The following is a 20,496-nucleotide window of genomic DNA, read 5'->3' on the forward strand; positions in this document are numbered from 1 at the left end:
AAATCAACACACAGAAATCTCTTGCATTCCTATACACTAATAATGAGAAAGTAGAAAAAGAAATTAAGGAAACAATTCCATTCACCATTGCAATGAAAAGAATTAAATACTTAGGAATATATCTACCTAAAGAAACTAAAAACCTATATATAGAAAACTATAAAACACTGATGAAAGAAATCAAAGAGGACACTAATAGATGGAGAAATATACCATGTTCGTGGATCAGAAGAATCAATATACTGAAAATGAGTATACTACCCAAAGCAATCTACAGATTCAATGCACTCCCTATCAAACTACCAGCGGTATTTTTCACAGAGCTAGAACAAATAATTTCACAATTTGTATGGAAATATAAAAAACCTTGAATAGCCAAAGCAATCTTGAGAAAGAAGAATGGAACTGGAGGAATCAACCTGCTTGACTTCAGGCTCTACTACAAAGCCACAGGCATCAAGATAGTATGGTACTGGTACAAAGACAGAAATATAGATCAATGGAACAAAATAGAAAGCCCAGAGATAAATCCACACACCTATGGACACCTTATCTTTGACAAAGGAGGCAAGAATATACAATGGATAAAGACAATCTCTTTAACAAGTGGTGCTGGGAAAACTGGTCAACCACTTGTAAAAGAATGAAACTAGAACACTTTCTAACACCATACACAAAAATAAACTCAAAATGGATTAAAGATCTAAACATAAGACCAGAAACTATAAAATTCCTAGAGAACATAGGCAAAACACTCTCCAACATAAATCACAGCAGGATCCTCTATGACCCACCTCCCAGAATACTGGAAATAAAAGCAAAAATAAACAAATGGTATCTAATTAAAATTAAAAGCTTCTGCACAACAAAGGAAACTATAAGCAAGGTGAAAAGAAAGCCTTCGGAATGGGAGAAAATAATAGCAAATGAAGCAACTGACAAACAACTAATCTCAAAAATATATAAGCAACTTATGCAGCTCAATTCCAGAAAAATAAATGACCGAATCAAAAAATGGGCCAAAGATCTAGATAGACATTTCTCCAAAGAAGACATACGGATGGCTAACAAACACATGAAAAGATGCTCAACATCACCCATCATCAGAGAAATGCAAATTAAGACCACAATGAGGTACCATTTCACACCAGTCAGAATGGCTGCGATCCAAAAGTCTACAAGCAATAAATGCTGGAGAGGGTGTGGAGAAAAGGGAACCCTCTTACACTGTTTGTGGGAATGCAAACTAGTACAGCCACTATGGAGAACAGTGTGGAGATTCCTTAAAAAACTGGAAATAGAACGGCCTTATGACCCAGCAATCCCACTGCTGGCCATACACACTGAGGAAACCAGAATTGAAAGAGACACGTGTACCCCAATGTACATCGCAGCACTGTTTATAATAGCCAGGACATGGAAGCAACCTAGATGTCCATCAGCAGACGAATGGATAAGAAAGCTGTGGTACATATACACAATGGAGTATTACTCAGACATTAAAAAGAATACATTTGAATCAGTTCTAATGAGGTGGATGAAACTGGAGCCGATTATACAGAGTGAAGTAAGCCAGAAAGAAAAACACCAATACAGTATACTAACACATATATATGGATTTCAGAAAGATGGTAATGATAACCCTGTATGCAAGACAGCAAGAGAGACACAGATGTATAGAACATACTTTTGGATTCTGTGGGAGAGGGCGAGGGTGGGATGATTTGGGAGAATGACACTGAAACATGTATACTATCATGTAAGAAATGAATCACCAGTCTAGGTTCAATACAGGGTACAGGATGCTTGGGGCTGGTGCACTGGGATGACCCAGAGAGATGATATGGGGAGGGTGGTGGGAGGGGGGTTCAGGATTGGGAACTCATGTACACCCGTGGTGGATTCATGTCAATGTATGGCAAAACCAATGCAGTATTGTAAAGTAAAATTAAAAAAAAGAAAAAAGAAAAAAAAGAGTAAACCATATACATGCTTTTAGACACAATATTCTTTTTTCAATATAAATTTATTTATTTTAATTGGAGGCTAATTACTTTACAATATTGTATTGGTTTTGCCATACATTAACATGAATCCACCATGGGTGTACATGTGTTCCCCATCCTGAACCCCCCTCTCACCTCCCTCCCAGTACCATCCCTCTGGGTCATCCCAGTGCACCAGCCCCAAGCATCCTGTATCATGCATCGAGCCTGGTCTGGCAATTCATTTCACATATGATATTATACATGTTTCAATGCCATTCTCCCAAATCATCTCCCCTCCCCCTCTCCCACAGAGTCCAAAAAATTGTTCTATACATCTGTGTCTCTTTTGCTATCTCACACACAGGGTTATTGGTACCATCTTCCTAAATTCCATATATATGTGTTAGTATACTGTATTGGTTTTTTCTTTCTGGCTTACTTCACTCTGTATAATAGGCTCCAATTTCATCTACTTCATTAGAACTGATTCAAATGTGTTCTTTTTAATGGCTGAGTAATACTCCATTGTGTATATGTACCACAGCTTTCTTATCCATTCATCTGCTGATGGACATCTAGGTTGCTTCCACGTCCTGGCTATTATAAACAGTGCTGTGATGACCATTGGGGTACACGTAGACATAACAATATTCTGTAGAAATAATTGTACCAGAAATTCATGAGGATGTACAGATCACGGCAAGAAAAAAATTCAAACAACATGAAATATCACAGAGGAATGGTCAAATAATGGTTCATCTGTATTAGGGATCATTATATTTTAAAAAATAAATAAAATATTTTTTCTATAATGAAATAGTATATGTTTGTTTAATAGTACAAAAAATGTAAAAATGCAAGTAAGAAAAAACGGAAAAACTCATAATTCCGGACCTGGAGATAACATCTTGAAATACATCATTTCAGGTGTTTCTCATTGTGGGGTGTGTGTGTGTGTGTGTGTGTGTGTGTGTCTGAGAGAGAGAGACTACATGCATATTTATACATATATGTATGCACTTGCTTTTCCAATAAAAATAGGTATCACGTTACACAATATTCGGTGACCTCCTGTTTCCTTAACTTCCTCATAAATATTTTCCACATGAATAAATTTTCATCTGCAAACACGGTCCTTAAGAACTCCATAGTATTCCGTTTTGTGGATACTGCATAACCTAACCCCCATCTCCTACTTGCGGTATGTAAGTGCATTCCAATTTCTTCTTTCATAAACAGCCTCCCTGCAAGCTTGCAAAGATTTGAAGATGATTTGCCAATTGCCTTCTGAAAAGTTCTGGCTGCTTCTGGAGGCATTTGAGGCAAAATAGTCTGGATGCTTTCCCATCAGGCGAGCCTGCCTGTTATCTCCCCAGATAGCAAAACTGTAGTTTTCAGAACTTCTAAGACTTGTCTTATCCTGCCCGTTAGTCATGCCTCCGAACTGGGACTCTGTTCCAGAAATCCCTACACCCTCTCCCTCCCCTCGTCTCATTCCTGCCCCTCCCCATGCGCCCGCCCCCCCCCCCCCCCCCCCCGCGCGCTTTCCCGCTCGGCGTCCTGGCCTATGGCAAACGCCAAGAATTAATTAGGGGCGGGGATCAAGGAGCGGCTGTCAGGAGGTCGCCATATTTCTGTACGGCCCCGCTGCCGGCTCGGCAGTCGGCGGGTTGGGAGAGGTGCTGACAGGGCGGGGCCACTGCGCGGCTCTGCCGGCCTCACCCCTCCCGCCCCGGACAGGTGGCTGTAGCGCGCCCCGCCCCCGCCAGCTGCGGGTGGGAGCGAGAGCCAGTGCCGGACGGCCGGGCGAGGAGTCCGGCAGCGGCAAAAGAGTATCGTGGCGGCCAAAAAAATGCTCCTGTACCGAGGGGCCCCCGCGGGCCCTGGCGCGCCGGGTAGCGCGCTGGCCAGGCCGGGCAGCGGCCCGCAGGCCTTTGGGATCCGCTTGAGCACGGTAGGTCGGGGGCCCGAGGGGGCGGACGCGCGCGCGCGGGCCCCGGGGCTGCGGGGGGCGCGCGGGGAGGGCCCGGCGGGCCGAGGCCTCACGCGGGACGGGACCTTCTCTCGCCCCCAGATGAGCCCTCGCTACCTACAGAGCAACTCCAGCAGCCACACGCGACCCTTCAGTGCCATCGCGGAGCTGCTAGGTGAGTGGCGAGGGCGGGCCTGGCCGCGAACGCCCGAGGCAGAGGTGCCAACGTGGTGCCGGGGACGCGAGAGGAATGTGCAGAGCCGCGCGGGGAGGGCCGGGGCAGGGGTGGGGGCGTCGGGACTGGTCTCGGCTTCGCAGGCGGCGGAGAGGGTCGGCTCCGTCGCCAGGGATGAAGTTCCGCAGATAAAGCTGAGGAAACAAGATGTGACCCAAGAGTTAGTCCCGTGTGGTTTTTCTCTCTGGCCCGTGACGTTCCAGGCGCTTTAGGGTAGCTTAGTTAATAATCAAAAGGAGATGCACACAAATTTCGGGCCCTGAGGCAGCTGGGCTCCACGGGGGCCAGCGACAGACGGAGGGCGCCAGGCTAGCAAAGGGGCATGAAGAAAAGTCTGGAAAACGGAGTTCTTTAACTTTTGGGACCAGAGAGTCTGGGAATGATGGGACATCTCTTAAGAGATGACACGAGTGCATTTGGCTCCCTGCGACCGTGGAGCGCTGGGTCCGTGATCCAAGAGCGCCCTCGCACCGCTGGAATGAATAACTGAGCACTTAACCTCTCGCTCCACCGATGTTTGCTTTTAAAGCGTTTTCAGTTGATCCCTTGAAGCCAAGTACACCAGCTTTTGCAGTAGTGTGCTAAATACTGTGTGGAAAGCAAAGAAGAAAAACATTCCTGGACAAAATGGCAGAAGCATACCGAGCACATTGCAAATGTTTCAAAATTTAAAATATGGCAAGGTGTTTCTGGGGCAAGGTAGCACAGAACAGAATCTTGAAAACGGTTTCAAAGTTCCCCCAAATGAGTTCCAGGCTCCACTTAAGCAATCGCTGTGACCCTGCAGTGTGAATTGTCTTGAGCGAGAAGTCAGTGGGCAGCAGGAGAGTTACTTGCAGGGGTGATGGGGATCTAGGGTGATTATTTTCACGGTAACACAGAATGCTTACAGTATGTATATGACTGTTCGTTAGAAGGTGAAGGAGAAAAACTGACATTGACCCGTTTTGAATCCTAGACTGTATTTTTAAGACTTTGCGCCATGCCTTGAGGGAAATTCACAGTGGAGTGAGATCTAGGTGCATGTGACTTACAAAAGAGAAAAAGAGGGGAAAGCCACCAATTTACTTAGTGAGAAATGAGAGACAGAAGCTTGTTCCCTCACAGTAGCATTGTGCAGAACCATGTGTACCTATGTTATACTGTGTACTGAACTTTATGGGTGATCTCTAAAGTGTTTCATTTGTAATTTTAATATATATGATTCTTGCCTTAAGCATTAACTTAAAAGAACCTAATTCTGGTCTAAGCTGACCCATACAAGTGCAAGTATACAGGTGTATTATATACATACACACACATGCCTGCACACGTAGATACCAACACAAATTAAAACCTAATCACAACTATCTGTCCTATTAATAATAGAGAAAAGGGAGAGCAAAGTGTTAACTAGTAATCTGAAGCTTTCACTTTAGATTTTCCTTCAGTAGTTTTCTTCTCCACTTATGCATTAATTTTCTGGTGAACCATTCATTTGATAAATATTTATTGAGCATTCACTGTGCTGGATACAAAAATGAATATGACAGGTTCATCTTCTAGTAGGGGAGAGAAAACATGTACAGAAGGTTTATTCTTTGTATAACTGCAAAATAGGAAGTGATATATCGGCAAAGATGGACACATTGGGTACTGTGGGAGTCCAAAGGAAGGACGGGTGACATCCAGCTTACCAGGAAAAGGAGAGTTAGGAAAGGCTTTGGAGAGGAGGTGACATTTGAGCTGAGATTTGAAGGATTGGGACATGTGGGCATGGGTGTGGGGAGGGGAGGGCATTCCAAGGAACAACTGCATGAACAAAGTCATGAAGAATACTGAGTAGCTGAGTTTGATTGGAACATGGATGTCATGAAGAGTTAAAACTATAGGTCCTTAGAGAGTTTACATGGAGCTTTCACAAATATATTTTTAACTATACCTTTTGGGGTAAACAGCAGTAGCATCACCGTTGTCATCATTACTCTCATCTTGTAGATAAGGATACATAGGCTCAGAAAATTTAGTTGACTTTTCCACGATTGTGTGTTTATTAAGTGGCAGACCCAGGACTTAAATGCAGGTCTTTTAACCCTAAGTACTAAGTAGGGAATGAGGTTAGAATGGCGAGCTGTGACCAAAATGAGACTGGGAGGCTCGGGTACTTGGGCTTTTAACCTGAAGTTTTCTGATCAAGGGAATATTGTGGTCAGAGCTGAGCTTAGGGAAAGTTAATCTTGCAACATTGTATAAGATGAATTGGAGCAAAGAGGGACAAAGTTTTGAAGGACTAGGCAGGAGGTTATCACAACAGTGCAGATGAGAGGGAACAGACTCTGTAAACTAAGTGACAATGGAAATAGAGATACGAAGATGTGACAGAGACTAGGGGTAAGAAAGAGAGGGACAAAAAATGACTTATATTTCAAACTTGGCATGTGAATGCTGACACCGTGTGTGTTTGTGTGTATGAGAGAGAGGAGAGAGGAAGAATAAGCTTGTGTCAGAAGATGATGACCTTAATTTTAAATGAAAACAGTTTTAGATTCTTACTGGATGTCTGGGAGGGCCACAGCTTGGCCCTGACAACCTTGCAGGAATCGTCATAGGCCATTTGCTTGGAACAGGAGGGGATGGGGGGAAGAGCTATATCAAAACCAGCTATCTCCCACTCGCCATCCTGTCTCCCCAGGGATGCTGTTTGGGACACTTTCTCATTGCCTCCCAGGTTAGAATGAGCTGTGAAGGTTCAGTTATGATTGTTTTTAGACCATGGGTCACATGGTTAGGGGATAACATAAAGTCCCTGAGACTTGGTTTCTCATGCTGTTACCTACATGGTGGCTGAGGGGAGTTAAGAGTCCTCCCACTGAGGGTACCATGGGCTAGGTTAAGAGAGATAAGATTACTTGGGATCTGAGAGCACAGGAGACTGTGTGAGCCAAGTGAGGGGATAGGACATCCCAGGATTTGGTGGTATAGCTCTCACCTAAGTGGTGGGCCAAGGGAGTTAACTAGGAGTTCTTTCTGCCCTGCGTGGTCATAGGCTAGGTGGGCTGGGCCACGGGAGAAGATAGATTCCGTAGGATTTGATAGCATGTGCTATGTGTTGATAACATTTGAAAGGTTAAACAGAAATTGAAACCAGCTGCCAGATTGGTGCCTTTTTTTATTATAAGTTCATTTATTGAGGCCAACCTGTTATTACAACTTCATTTGTTGAGGCCAAGTGGAAGGGCACTTAAAACCAAAAATAAGTGCAAAGCTGTGCTTACTGCTGCTGGTCTGTCTGCTGATCTCTTTTCCCCTGCTGCCCCAGCTGACCCTGGCCTCTGCTGTGCCCTCTCCCCCCTGTATTCTACCTGCTTCCAGCCAAGGAGATAAAATTTCAGGCTGCTCCTGGTAGTTACCTTAAAACTCTTTGGTAGGTTTCTGTTTAAAAAAAGCACCTAGTAAAGTTTGGGTGAAATTGACAATAAAATGGGGGAAAAAAGTGATTTTTGTGAGAGGCCTGTAAGCTGGTTCATTGACTATGCGGTTTATATAAATGCAGAATTGGAATTGATATGCATTATATGTTTGAATTGTAAATGTTCATTAAGTGTTAGGGGAAAAAAATCCCTCTATATCCAAAGTTTTCAAAGTAGAAATGATGTCCTGTTGGTTGACAAGTTAAGGGCATTGGTCTCAATGGCCTTGGCTGCCAGTAGCCATGATTGATAGGTCCTAAAACAATTCAGGGCCTACTTGCCAAGTAGTTTTTTGAAACAATGTAGGTGCCTTCACAGTGTTGGATCCTGTCAGTTAAAGAAAAAAAGCTGCTGCCTCTTATTACAAAGTAAAACACTGTCTTTCTGACAAAGGCACTATTGCATGTCAGACTTAACAGTTCCTGCCAAAAGTTGGTCCACTTGATTTATCACATGACACAAGGCTTGGCCCCATGTAGTCCTTAAAGATTGACTCTATCAGACCTTTTAATCCCCTTCTGGGGCTATCTGTGATGCCTTAATGCTGTTAAGACTTTCTGGGTTACAGTCAGTGACAATTTTATCAGTAATTCTGGCAGCACCATTGTGGCTCTTGAAATTAATCTGTCTTGTTTCATTTGATGGACATTCCACACATTTAAGTGGTTGTAACTGATACTGTTAATTGTGTTACAAAAACATATTTTGAATATGTGCAACACTTCTCTTGCTGGTAAGTGATGTTCCCCACAAAGAACTGCCATGATTTGAACATTGGTCGTGGGATGAGTATACAACCAGAGCCCCACCCAGATCTCCCAGCCCAGCCACATGGTATCAGTAAATCAATGTAGGATCCCAGGGAAAGGGAAGTGGGTGGGAGGGAAGGCCTTTGTTTTGTTTAAAGAGCCAGTAAAGACAGGAGTGCTTGAGACACCAGTCCAACAGATTGCACAGACTGCCCTCCCACTCCAGCCAGTGAGCCCTAATGAGATTTTTGTACCACGTGTGTCGATGACTGGCAATTATGTAAACTGGCACCTGTGGCAAAAAGATGTGACTATTTAGCCAGTGTCGTCCCCTGGGCTTGCAGACATGGCACACGTATTAGAATATGGCTATATTTGATGTCTTTGGATTCTTGGATAAATAACTCATTGTGAAGACCTAACCCAGAAAGAATTGTAAAACTTTCTATATATTTTTCCCTACTTTAATTCTGTGTTCTCCATTTAATGAGAATTAGACAGTCTCACCTTCAAGACTATTACAGAATACCTAAGCAGACTCACTCTTCTAAGCATGCTTGTTACAGCCTTTGGATCTAGGCAGGCAGTTAGTGTTTTGGTTTTAACCTCTAACTCTTTTAGTGCCTCTCATGCTGTAAATGGGGATGGTGATAATATCTGTGTTCTTTAATGGAAGAGTGATGTAAAAGAAAAGTAGAAAATAAAATCTTCGCAATAAACTCAAATGTGTGTGCTGTGTATCTATTTGTAACAAAGTTGCAGATTCAACTCTTCTCCATAACCACCCTTTACTGTATATGTCTGTGAGCAGTAAAGTGGCTAAAAGATAAGAAGTAATAAGACAAAAATGGAGCAAAATGCTTTGTATATGGAGGACTGACTTTTCCCATAATCTGTGAAGTTTGAAGAGAAAAAGGCAGATTGCACATCAGTCATTATATGAAATCTAGAAATCAGCTTCATAAACCCATCTGCTGTCGTACCTTTCTTTCCCCATACCATTAATGCTCCCTGCTCACCTTCTGGGACATTCACATGAAGGGAATAAAGGAGTTTCTATGTCTTAGGGGCACTGAACTAGAGATTTTAATAGAATATTAGAAAAAGAGATCTAATATCACAGATTTCTACCTTTTGCAGATAATGCTGTAGATCCAGATGTATCCGCCAGGACGGTCTTTATAGATGTTGAAGAGGTCAAGAATAAAACTTGTTTGACCTTTACTGATGATGGATGTGGGATGACACCTCATAAACTACACCGAATGCTCAGGTAAAGATATCTTCATTCTTTTTCTCTTGTCTTGAGTTTATGAACTCTATTTAAGGCTTAATAATTTTCTTTCAATATTTTCCTTCCTCTTACTTCATTCAACAAATGTTTATTGAGCAGCTGTTATGTGCCAGGACACAGGTTATGAAATAGACACTCTTCTTGACTTTGTGGAACTAGAGTCTAGACTAGAGTCTAGCTGGCAATTCAGACAGTCAAGTAGTAATAACAAAAAATCATAGGTATGATGATACAAAAGTATAGGATGCAATGAGATAACTCATCAGGGAAGCCCTATCTGATCTAGAAGGTCAGGCAAAGCCTCTTAGATGAGATGATGTTTAGGCTGAGATCTAAGGGGGGATTAGTAGAATTTAATGAGGTAAAGGTACAAGAGGGCAAGGGTGAGAGTCCAGGCAAAAAGAACAGCAAGGCTAAAGACCTGGAGGTCTTCATTGATCTGAGACCTTCTCCAATTTGTATTAACTTAAATTCACTCTTAGAGCAGAAGTATTGGCATTATAACAGTTTATATATTAGAACCATGAACATTCCCAGGTATAATCAAGCCCCACGAAAGATACAGAAGATGTCATACACATAATCTGTGAAAGTTTTGCAGGAGAATTACAGTTAGGAAATTCTCTTTTCTAACTGCTGAAGCTGGTAATATAGATTTCTGTTGCCACTGTCAGTTCATTTAATTACTTTAAAAGGTTTATAATTAAGAATGTAAGTTTGTACTTTATTATCTTCACATATCACTCAGTGAAAGATAAGTGCTTCCTTAACTCTTTCCTTCTTAGTTCCTTTTTGAGCAAATGAGGTTTATTACTCTCCATGTGGCTTCCTGCAAAGCATGAGTACCAGTGGAGGAGGGAAAGGGCTCTGAACTATAAAAATGGAAGAGATTTATTTGGTTATAGTTCTCCTTGAAGGTATTCTAATTCTCTAACCCTGTTTCTAGGGAAATCTTTTTGAGTCATCAAAGAAGTGAAATTTGGGCATAACCAATTATAAAGTTGGTTATGTTTTACCAGTCAGCAATCTGTGTACCATATGTCTCAGATCCTCATAATTAGAAGAATATCTGGGGAAAGCTTCTAAAAGTGAAATAAGAATATGGCCAGTATGTTGGTGAAGGTATGGAGTTGGCCCTATTTTTGAGCTTACAGCCTCACTTTTATCACCTAAAGTTAATATTTTATATTATGAAAAATAGGATTTTAGGTGGGGTGGAACCAAACTATTTATATGTCTAAATCTGTATGTACTAGTTTTTTTTCCTAAAATCACGCATCTTCTTATTGATTCTTTCCCACCACATATTATCCCAGTGACATGGGTGTCAAATAGTGGGCACAACAAATCTTACCACCTTCTATTTTGTTTGTGGAACTAGATATGTGAGAGTTGGTGCTTACAATTATAAGGCAGGAGGAAGGAAGAGGATGGCTTCAAAATAATTGCAACAGTAATTGCAACAACTTTTGTTCTGGGCTTCCCTGGTAGCTCAGATGGTAAAGAATCTGCCTGCAGTGCAGGACGCCTGGGTTCAATCCCTGATTAGGGAGATCCCCTGGATAAGGTAATGAGAAACCATTCCAGTATTCTTGCCTGGAGAATGACATGGACAGAGGAGCCTGGTGGGCTACAGTCCATGGGGTCACTAGAGTCAGACACAACTTAGCGACTAACACTGTCTCTTTTGTTCTATATTCTTTAACCAAATTTTTACTGAACACCTACCTATGTGAAAATCACTGGAGATAAAGAAACCAGACAGACATGATCCTTGTTGTCAAGGGGCTGACAGTTTAGTGAAAAGGATACAAAATAATTGACTAGTAGTACAGTTACATAGGTTATTCTACTAGTGGTAAGTCCTGTGAAGGAAAAGTAGTTTCTATGAGAATATATAGCAGAGGGATCTAATCTAGTCTATGGAATCAAAAAAGATGAACATGTAGAAATGACATTTGAGTTCAGATATAAAGGATGAATATCATTAATTCAAAATTTTGCTTCCTTCACAAGGAACAAAACAGGCAGAAACTACAGTAACCTTAGGATTTTTGTTGACATTATCATGCCAAATGTGTTTCCCACTAATTTGAGGTGGGCAGTTGTTCCTCATATTTAAAAATTAATTTTAGAGAATTTTAAAAATTTTTATTGAAGTGTAGTTGGTTTATAATGTGTTAATTTCTGCTCTACGGCAACATGGCTCAGTTATACATATATATATGTATATATATTCTTTTTCATATTCTTTCCCATGATGGTTTAATCACAGGATATTGAATATAGTTCCCTGTGCTATACAGTAGGTCTTATTGTCCATCCATTCTATACATATCAGTTTGCATCTTCTGATCCCCAAATCCCAATACCTCCCTCCTCCTCTCCTTGGCAACCACAAGTCTGTTTAATTTTAGAGAATTTAAAAAATGAGTCCTGACTTAAGTATAATATATGTATTGGACTTTATTTCTGATCATATCTTGAAACAAACTTGAATCAGTTAAAAGGTCCCATTTATTTAAAAGAGATTATTTAGTCCAGAATTCCAGCCAGGGATTCCATGTACCACAGTTTTTTCTAAAATAGTTGAATTTTAGAGGTAGCATTGAAAACTTTTATGAAATATATTAATTTTTCTATTTGGGGTCATGTTACTTTTGTATTTGGAAAAAATAACAAAGGTAATCATACAAAATTATTAAGCCTACAGAAATTCTATTTGACTTATAGCATTTGTTAGAATCTTATTTAAATTTTCCAACTTTTTATGCTACTCTTATATTTTCAGACTAATAAAATAGTTATGTGAGTAAGTAACAGTTTCTCCCATAAATACAAAATCCCATGAAAATTAAGGTAAAAAGAAAAAGCCTATCATTAAATTCCTTTAAGGTTAACAATTAATTCTGTTTAGCTTATGGGGATAGTGTGTGAACCAACTAGTCTATATTCAGCTGCCTTTGTTGAAAAACCTCTTTTAAGAAGTATATTTCCTAGTAGGTCTGTTCTTCTAAAACAACAGCCAGAGACTAGCAGTATGCTGAGTATCCTTTTATTATTTTATGCTACACATTATATCACCAGTACATTTAGAGAACAGCAGTACTTTCCCTTTTATGTCCATGAATTTGCTAAGGGTTTTTTTTTTAATTGATCAGAGTCCCAGTTTAAATTTACCTCTCTAGATTCTAAAGTTGACTTTTTTTAGGAACTTGAAAAGAAGCTGCTATTTTCCTGGATTCCACTCACAGAGCCCCCTTGGTGTGCAAATACTGTTGTCTATTTCATTAAGGAGATAGAATAGGACGGACTTAGTGAAGAGAAACCACCTAAGACAAAATATCTATGGAAAATTAAAGAATCTGCTTGTAATACAGGAGACCTGGGTTCAATCCCTGGGTCAGGAAGATCCCCTGGAGAAGAGAATGGCTACCCACTCCAGTATCGTTGCTCAGAGAATTTCATGGACACAGGAGCCTGGTGGGCTACAGTCCATGAAGTCTCAAAGACTTGGACACGACTGAGCAACTAACACACATACCAAACTATATAGGAGTCATTCCTACAATTCTGTTATTTATTGTGAATACATTTATGTTAGGCAACGATTTGATTGGTATCTGGCATGTATTCTGAGATTTTTCAGTTAAATAGAATACCTAATATGGGAATACAAGTGGAATAAAAGAGCACAGAGGAAGAGTTAAGGGTAACATAACAACAAAAACAAACTGAGCCTCCAGCTCCTCTCACCTCGTTCTCATCCATTGGCGTTTCTGGTTCTTGCCTTGTGCCACTACCTATCTTTCCAACCTTAGGTAGTCTTAGTCGGTAAAGAATATGCCTGCAATGCAGGAGGCCCAGGTTTGATCCCTGGGTTGGGAAGGTCCCCTGGAGGAGAAAATGGCAACCCACTCCAGTATTTTTGCCTGGGAAGTCCCATGGACAGAGGAGGCTGGCAGGCTATGGTCCATGGGGTCACAAGAGTTGGACATGACTTAGCAACTTCACCACCACCACCATATAAGCTATAATACAATGAAAGTTTATAGTTATGAAGAGGAAAAGATGATAGATGGCAGAACAAGCAGAAATGGTAAGGAAATTAAAGAAGCAATATAATCTCCCTATTTTCACCACTTTCCCTTGACCACCTAATTGAAGCTTAGGTAGCATTCAGTTCAATTCAGTCGCTCAGTCGTGTCTGACTCTTTGTGACCCCATGGACTACAGTGCACCAGGCTTCCTTGTCCATCACCAACTCCCGCAGCTTGCTCAAACTCATGTCCATCAGGTCAATGATGCCATCCAACCATCTCATCCTCTGTCATCCCCTTTTCTTCCTGCCTTCAGTATTTCCCAGCATCATGGTCTTTTCCAGTGAGTCAGTTCGTCACATCAGGTGGCCAGAGTATTGGAGTTTCAGCTTCAGCATCAGTCCTTCCAATGAATATTCAGGGCTGATTTCTTTTAGGATTGACTGGAATGATCTCCTTGCTGTCCAAGGGACTCTTGAGAGTCTTCTCCAACACTACAGTACAAAAGCATCAATTCTTCAGCACTCAGCTTTCTTTATGGTCCAACTCTTACATCCATACATGACTACTGGAAAAACCATAGCTTTGACTAGACAGATCTTTGTCGGCAAAGTGATGTCTCTGCTTTTTAGTATGTCGTCTAGGTTGGTCATAGCTTTTCTTCCAAGGAGCAAGCGTCTTTTAATTTCATGGCTCAGTCACCATCTGATTTTGGAGCATCTTGGTAGCATTAGAGAAGGTTAAAGTCCAAATAACCCTGTAGATCCATTTCACATGGTAGGTAAGATTACTGTTTATAAAGAGCTCTGAGTTTTAGATATGACATTAGATCTGAAGTAGAAGTAGATGATAGCATATGACCATTCTGAATGACTTCTAGGGTTTAAAATTGAAGTTTAAACACTACTTTGTAAGTTATAATATATTATACACATAGTGTGACATTTAATCCTCCTCAAAACCCTGTCGTTTTTAGGTAATTCTGTCACAGGAGGAAAAGGAATGCTTGAATCTTAACCAACTTCTTTAAGTTTGCTTTCTGGATTGCTAAGGCCTATAGACTGCAGAAGCTCAATGCTCTTTTGGTATTTTCAAAGGAAGTTCTACCCTAGAAATTACCTTTTTATGTGATTGGATTTATTTGCTGGATACACAAAGGTCTTTTAAAGTGTCTCATCTCAAGGGACACAATGGTATCCTGTAACACTTGAAAATTAAAAAGTGATCCTCCTTCCTTAGCGAGTAAACACAAACCCCCACCTCCAGGAAGTAGAAATCAGGTGTATGTATGTGTGTGACTCAGTTGTGTCCAACTGTGACCCCATGGACTGTAGCCATCCAGGCTCCTCTGTCCATGGAGTTCTTCAGACAAGAATAGTGGAGTGGGTGGCCATTCCTTTCTCCAGGGGATCCTCCCAACCCAGGGATTGTACTTCAACCCAATTAAAAGAGTTAGAGCCAAGGCCAAGCTGCTCAGCCATGGCAGGTAGAGCACCTATTTTATTAATGCTGGAAAAACATCTGATCTGTAACATATGAAATCCTTCCTTACACTGTAAACCATGAGGGCAAGAATTATGTCTCTTATTATTAACAGTTGTGTCTCCACTGCTTAGCATGATGCACAGCACATAGTAGGTACTCAGTAAATATTTATGGAATGGATGGTAGTGTATAATATTGAAAACTTAATCCATCTAGAGAGAACTCATCCTTAAAAAATTAGTTTTATTTGTCATGAAAGAAGATACATGAAGGTAATACTTATTTTCTAGCTTTCCTTGTCTTAATTTTTGTTTGGTTTGGTCATTTTGTTGTGTATTTGAATGGAAATAGAAGAAAGGGGAAGAATCTAGCTCCTAGATTAAGCTGATCCTAAGGGGCTACAGAGATTGTTGAGGTGGCTTTGTGAAAGGCCCTTGGTAAAACGAGAGACTTTATACTGCAGCTGTTTGCTGATATTCAGAGGCAGAACTACCTATTTTCATCCCTTGGCCACATTCCAATGAAATGCCCCAGCAGATGGAGCAGAGGGTAAGAATTGGAAGTGTTATCCTTTGAGTGAATAGTTGAAATTTGCAAGATACATAACCTCTGACTTTCCAATTTCTAGAGAGTGATATAACCAGGTTAGGCATGCCTACTCTCTGCCTCGTACCTGACTAGTGTCAGTATCTGGTACTCTTGTTACCCTCTGTCAGGTGTACTCTGAGACAACTACCCTGCTCATCTTCCCCTAACTTTTCTATTAGCAAACAGAGCTCTTTTATCTAAACAAGAAAGGCAGCTGCGCCATAGCCTCTGTTAGTGAAAAGAGGCTACCTTTACCTTTATAATATGTGACTCTAATGCAGTGGAAGTGTTTATGTACACACAAACCACACAGGAAAATCAGTGCCATTACCCCATGGTTATTTCCTATGTTTTCACTTAATAGTTTTGCCCAGAAATACCAAAAGGAAGAACTTTTTATAAGTGTTCTTCATTTGTAAGCCAAACATTCGGCCTACCTTTCTTAGGATGCTCTTTTGCCTTTCTGATTTCTTCTGATTTCTTTTTTCTTGTATAATTGCAGCTTTGGCTTTACAGATAAAGTCATAAAGAAGAGCCAGTGTCCCATCGGAGTTTTTGGTAATGGTTTCAAGTCAGGCTCCATGCGGCTAGGAAAGGATGCTCTTGTCTTCACCAAGAACGGGGGCACTCTCACTGTTGGACTCCTATCACAGACGTATCTGGAATGTGTCCAGGCCCAAGCAGTTATTGTACCAATTGTTCCATTCAACCAGCAGAACAATATCCTTTCTGGAAATGGGAAATGCTAGTTAAAAATTAGTCTAACCTGACAATTTTGATAGAAACCTCTTTCTTTAGGTCAAATCCAGCTATCAAAAGTTTTCATATTTAAAGAGGTATTCAGATGTCTTAAAGTTAACTAGAATTTCACCCTATTAAACATTGGTAAAATAAATGGATCATTGGAAGAAACTGAGAAATGTTTTTGTTATTTTGCAGTTTTCATTGTTACATGATTTGATCTACATACTATCTCCACCCCCCCCCCCCCACTCCTACGGTCCAGTTCCCTGGGGCCTTCTCTCTTTTTTCCCCATGAAAGTAGTTATATTTGTGTCACCCTCCTAGAAACATACTGTTCATTAGCTTATCTGACAGCTGAATAGCTCATTTTTCTATAACTGGGCAAGCTATTATTTTTGTTAGATATCAGGTTCTCTTTAGGCAGACAGTATAGCAATAAAGTTTGAACTCATTGCTTCCAAAGAGTCTAAAAATTCAGACTTTGATCTGTTTCTTAAGTATAGGATTGTCTTAATTTACATGAAATTTTTGAAGCAATATCCTGCAAGGGTAACTGATTTTGGTATTTGTCTCTATAATCTTTCTGCATTCTGACCCCCCCCACCTGCTTCCCTTTCTTCTGAAGCAGTAATGTCCATGCTTTATATTTTTATGTCTATATTTTGTCTAAACATGCAACTCAAAAGGCAGATATTCCTGTGATAGCATCCTCTGAAGATGATAATTTTTCTTTGACTATACTTGGTTTTACAAAAAATGATTATTACTGAGGATTCCTTGCCTAGCCTAGAAGCCATCTTGAACTATTCAATTTTCAACAGTGAAAATGACCTGCTGTCCCAGTTTGATGCCATCCCAGGCAAAAAAGGCACTCGTGTTCTCATTTGGAACATCCGCAGGTATAGTATCCAAGAGTGATAGATTCTAATAAACAGAAGCAATACAATGAAGCATATTTTAATAAATCTCTTCTATAGAGAAGCAGAGTAGATAAATTTTGATACATGTTTGTATCTCATTGCATACTTTTCCTTTACTTTCTTAGAACCACAGCTCTGTTTGAGACAGTGGTAAAATGTGCAGCTTAATAATGCAAAGACCTGTATACATATTCTGAAGCTGTTACCATCAAGATAGTTCAATATTATTCTAAAATCTTCCAAGTCCATTATAAATATCTATTGTATATTCACAGACACTGTTTAAAGATAGGTCAGTGATAGGTATTTCACCTATTTGACAGTGAAAATGAAGTATAAGGAAGAAAATTTAGGGTAACAAAGCACAACACAATCTTAAAATAATAAGGATATGTGTATTTGTGCCTTCAGAGTAGTTGGATCAGAAATAGAAAAATCTTTGAAGCAGATAAATTTGAACTATAATGAAGTTGACTTCAGGTCATATATTTAGAGCTAATAAAGCTACCTAGAAATAGTTTAGGATATGTCATTTGTCTCACCTCATCATGTTAAATGAAATAGTGTCCATTGAAACCAAAAAATCTTTAATATAAAATAGAAGTGCTACTCTTATGTTTAATAGAACCCAGTATCAGATATATTCATTCTTCTTTTTCTCCATAGGTCAGGTATTTTGCCTCATTTCTTAGTTGGGTAAAACTTAGTTAAAAAACTGTGGTGGTCCATATAATTTATTTATTTTAATTTAAATTTATTTATTTTAATTGGAGGCTAATTACTTTACAGTATTGTATTGGTTTTGCCATACATCAACATGAATCCGCCACAGGTATACATGTGTATATTAAAAAAAAGAAAGTACTTTGAATTAAAAAGAAAAAAAAAGTAAGGTAATTTACATCCTCCTGTGTCCTACTAGGAAAACCTCAAGTAATATAATTTATATTATAAAGGATCATTTTCATGAAGTATTCCCAGTGATTTAAACACATTCTCAGCAGACTTTTCTCTTTGTATATTGTTTCTCAGTTATATGGTACTAGGTGTTACATAAATAAGATTCCATGGTCAAATAACTTTGGGAAAAGCTGGCTTAAACAGAGCTTACCACATAACTTTATTATAGCACTTCTGAGAGGCTTTAATATGTTAACGTTATTTCAACATACAGTGAAAATATTTAAGAGAGCAATATAGTGTGCAGTTCCAAATTTAAAAAACTGTCTCTCCAGACCTCTTTTCCTTGGACAGTGAATGGTGAGGGCCGTGGGGGACAGGAATCTCCTCAGAGTACATTTGTTAGAGTGGGATGGGTAGCAGGAATCAGGATTATCCTGGAAAATATAGAATATACTGTTATAATGACCTGAGCTTTATACAGGATACATATGATAGTGGCTCTGGTTCAGCCCTGAAAAAGGAGCTACATTTTCAACACAGCAACTCTGAGCCTCTGGAGCCTGAAGTATGAAGAAGGTGTCCCTAGAGCTAGAGTTGGCTCTGGAAATCAGAAACTGTCTCTCTAATTTTATTTGATTATACAGACTTTATATCTTTATTTCATATTTAAGAGTATCTTGGGGGACTGCCATTACACAGAACAAATTTGGGGGACCGTTATTCTGATATGTTTTTTCTCTGTAATCCATCATTTGTTTGGAGTTTTTTCCAGTAACAAAGATGAGTTTTGCCTTTTTTCTTCTGGCGGTTGTTAGTGATGTAGCCCAGGGTCTAGGAATAGACCATATTTAAGTGACCTGAAGGGATAATGAGAAGAAATATCCTTAGGAAAGGAATATGAGTACTATTATATTTAAATGACAATTATATAAATGATCTCCTAGAAGACTAATAAGGATATGTTGTTTCTATCACAACCTTTTTTTTTCTTCTAAGAAATAGAATTAGATCTGGGGAAATCTTATTAGTCCTTACACTATTACTGAAGTTAGAAAGAGTAGATTTTGATTCATCTGTTTATTCATTTGGGGGAAATTTTGTTGAATGACCTACCTAACAATTCTATATTAAGATCCTGCCTCAAGGATAGCTGATGTATCCATTTGATTTATCAGATCACAGACATCCCCACCTTTGTTTTTTTCTTTCCTTTGCTACTTAGTATCACACCTCTATGAAACATATCAGAATTGTTTAGACTGGAAATACCCTCAAATATTGTGTGATCTTCAAAGCAAGTAACACATAGTTCCTTTGAACTGGTAGTCAGGGAAAGAAATAGGTATCTGAGTTTTGGCTCATGTTGTTTCTTTTCTCTTGGGTTCCTAGTGCATTTTTGTCCTTTGGAGCCAGTTTTTGTTAGATTGGTACTTCTCTCTTTTACCCAGAAATAAAGATGGAAAGTCTGAGTTGGACTTTGATACAGATCAGTATGATATCCTGGTAACAGATTTTGGCACAGATGAAAAAGAGACTGGTGGCGTTTCCTCTGAGCTGCCAGAAACAGAGTACTCATTACGGGTGAGTAAGAGTGGTTTTTCTTCAACAGTGAGAGGTAAGATGTCCTGTAACATGAAAATATTACAGAACAAAATCTCACTTTAGTTATATAAAGATGACAACCTTTTAACCCTATACTCGGATTCCTTTTCACCGTCAAACAGTGTAGCTAATATAGTCAGCAGTACTTAGTATGGTAGTTGATGTAGAATAACAAAGTATACAAACTGAGCCAAATCTTTGCCCAGATGAGATCTCAGATGCTAGCAGCGTTTTATGGGGATGTCAGTAGAATTGGCAATATTGTGTAATAACTTTCCCTTCACTGTTCCATAGGCATTTTGTGGCATTCTATACATGAAGCCACGGATGAAAATTTTTCTGCGTCAGAAGAAGGTGACTACCCAGATGATTGCCAAGAGCCTGGCCAACGTAGGATATGATATATATAAACCTACCTTCACAGTATCCTTTCAACTACGTGAAACTGACCTCTTTGTTTCAGGATTAGATTTCCAAGTTGGCACAGAAAAACAGAACTCTTTCCTTTTCCTATTAAAAAATGTGTG

General features: G+C 39.8%; 1 protein-coding gene across 4 annotated transcripts in view; it reads left to right on the top strand.

The window, feature by feature from the left end:
* Positions 1-3,584: 3,584 nt before the first annotated feature.
* MORC4 (MORC family CW-type zinc finger 4) overlaps positions 3,585-20,496 on the top strand; it is a 61,146-nt gene continuing 44,234 nt past the window's right edge. For 2 of the 4 annotated variants that reach the window (XM_070290965.1, XM_070290966.1), the window contains exons 1-7: positions 3,585-3,942; positions 4,063-4,135; positions 9,534-9,666; positions 16,303-16,520; positions 17,296-17,443; positions 19,816-19,948; positions 20,264-20,392. In XM_070290965.1, the coding sequence (XP_070147066.1) occupies positions 3,841-3,942; positions 4,063-4,135; positions 9,534-9,666; positions 16,303-16,520; positions 17,296-17,443; positions 19,816-19,948; positions 20,264-20,392 (936 nt within the window). In that variant the 5' untranslated portion in view covers positions 3,585-3,840. The remainder of the gene's footprint in view (positions 3,943-4,062; positions 4,136-9,533; positions 9,667-16,302; positions 16,521-17,295; positions 17,444-19,815; positions 19,949-20,263; positions 20,393-20,496) is intronic. The other 2 variants (XM_070290967.1, XM_070290968.1) reach the window with 1 other exon arrangement.

Source organism: Ovis canadensis, chromosome X (genome assembly GCF_042477335.2).
Source record: "Ovis canadensis isolate MfBH-ARS-UI-01 breed Bighorn chromosome X, ARS-UI_OviCan_v2, whole genome shotgun sequence".
NCBI lineage: Eukaryota > Metazoa > Chordata > Mammalia > Artiodactyla > Bovidae > Ovis > Ovis canadensis.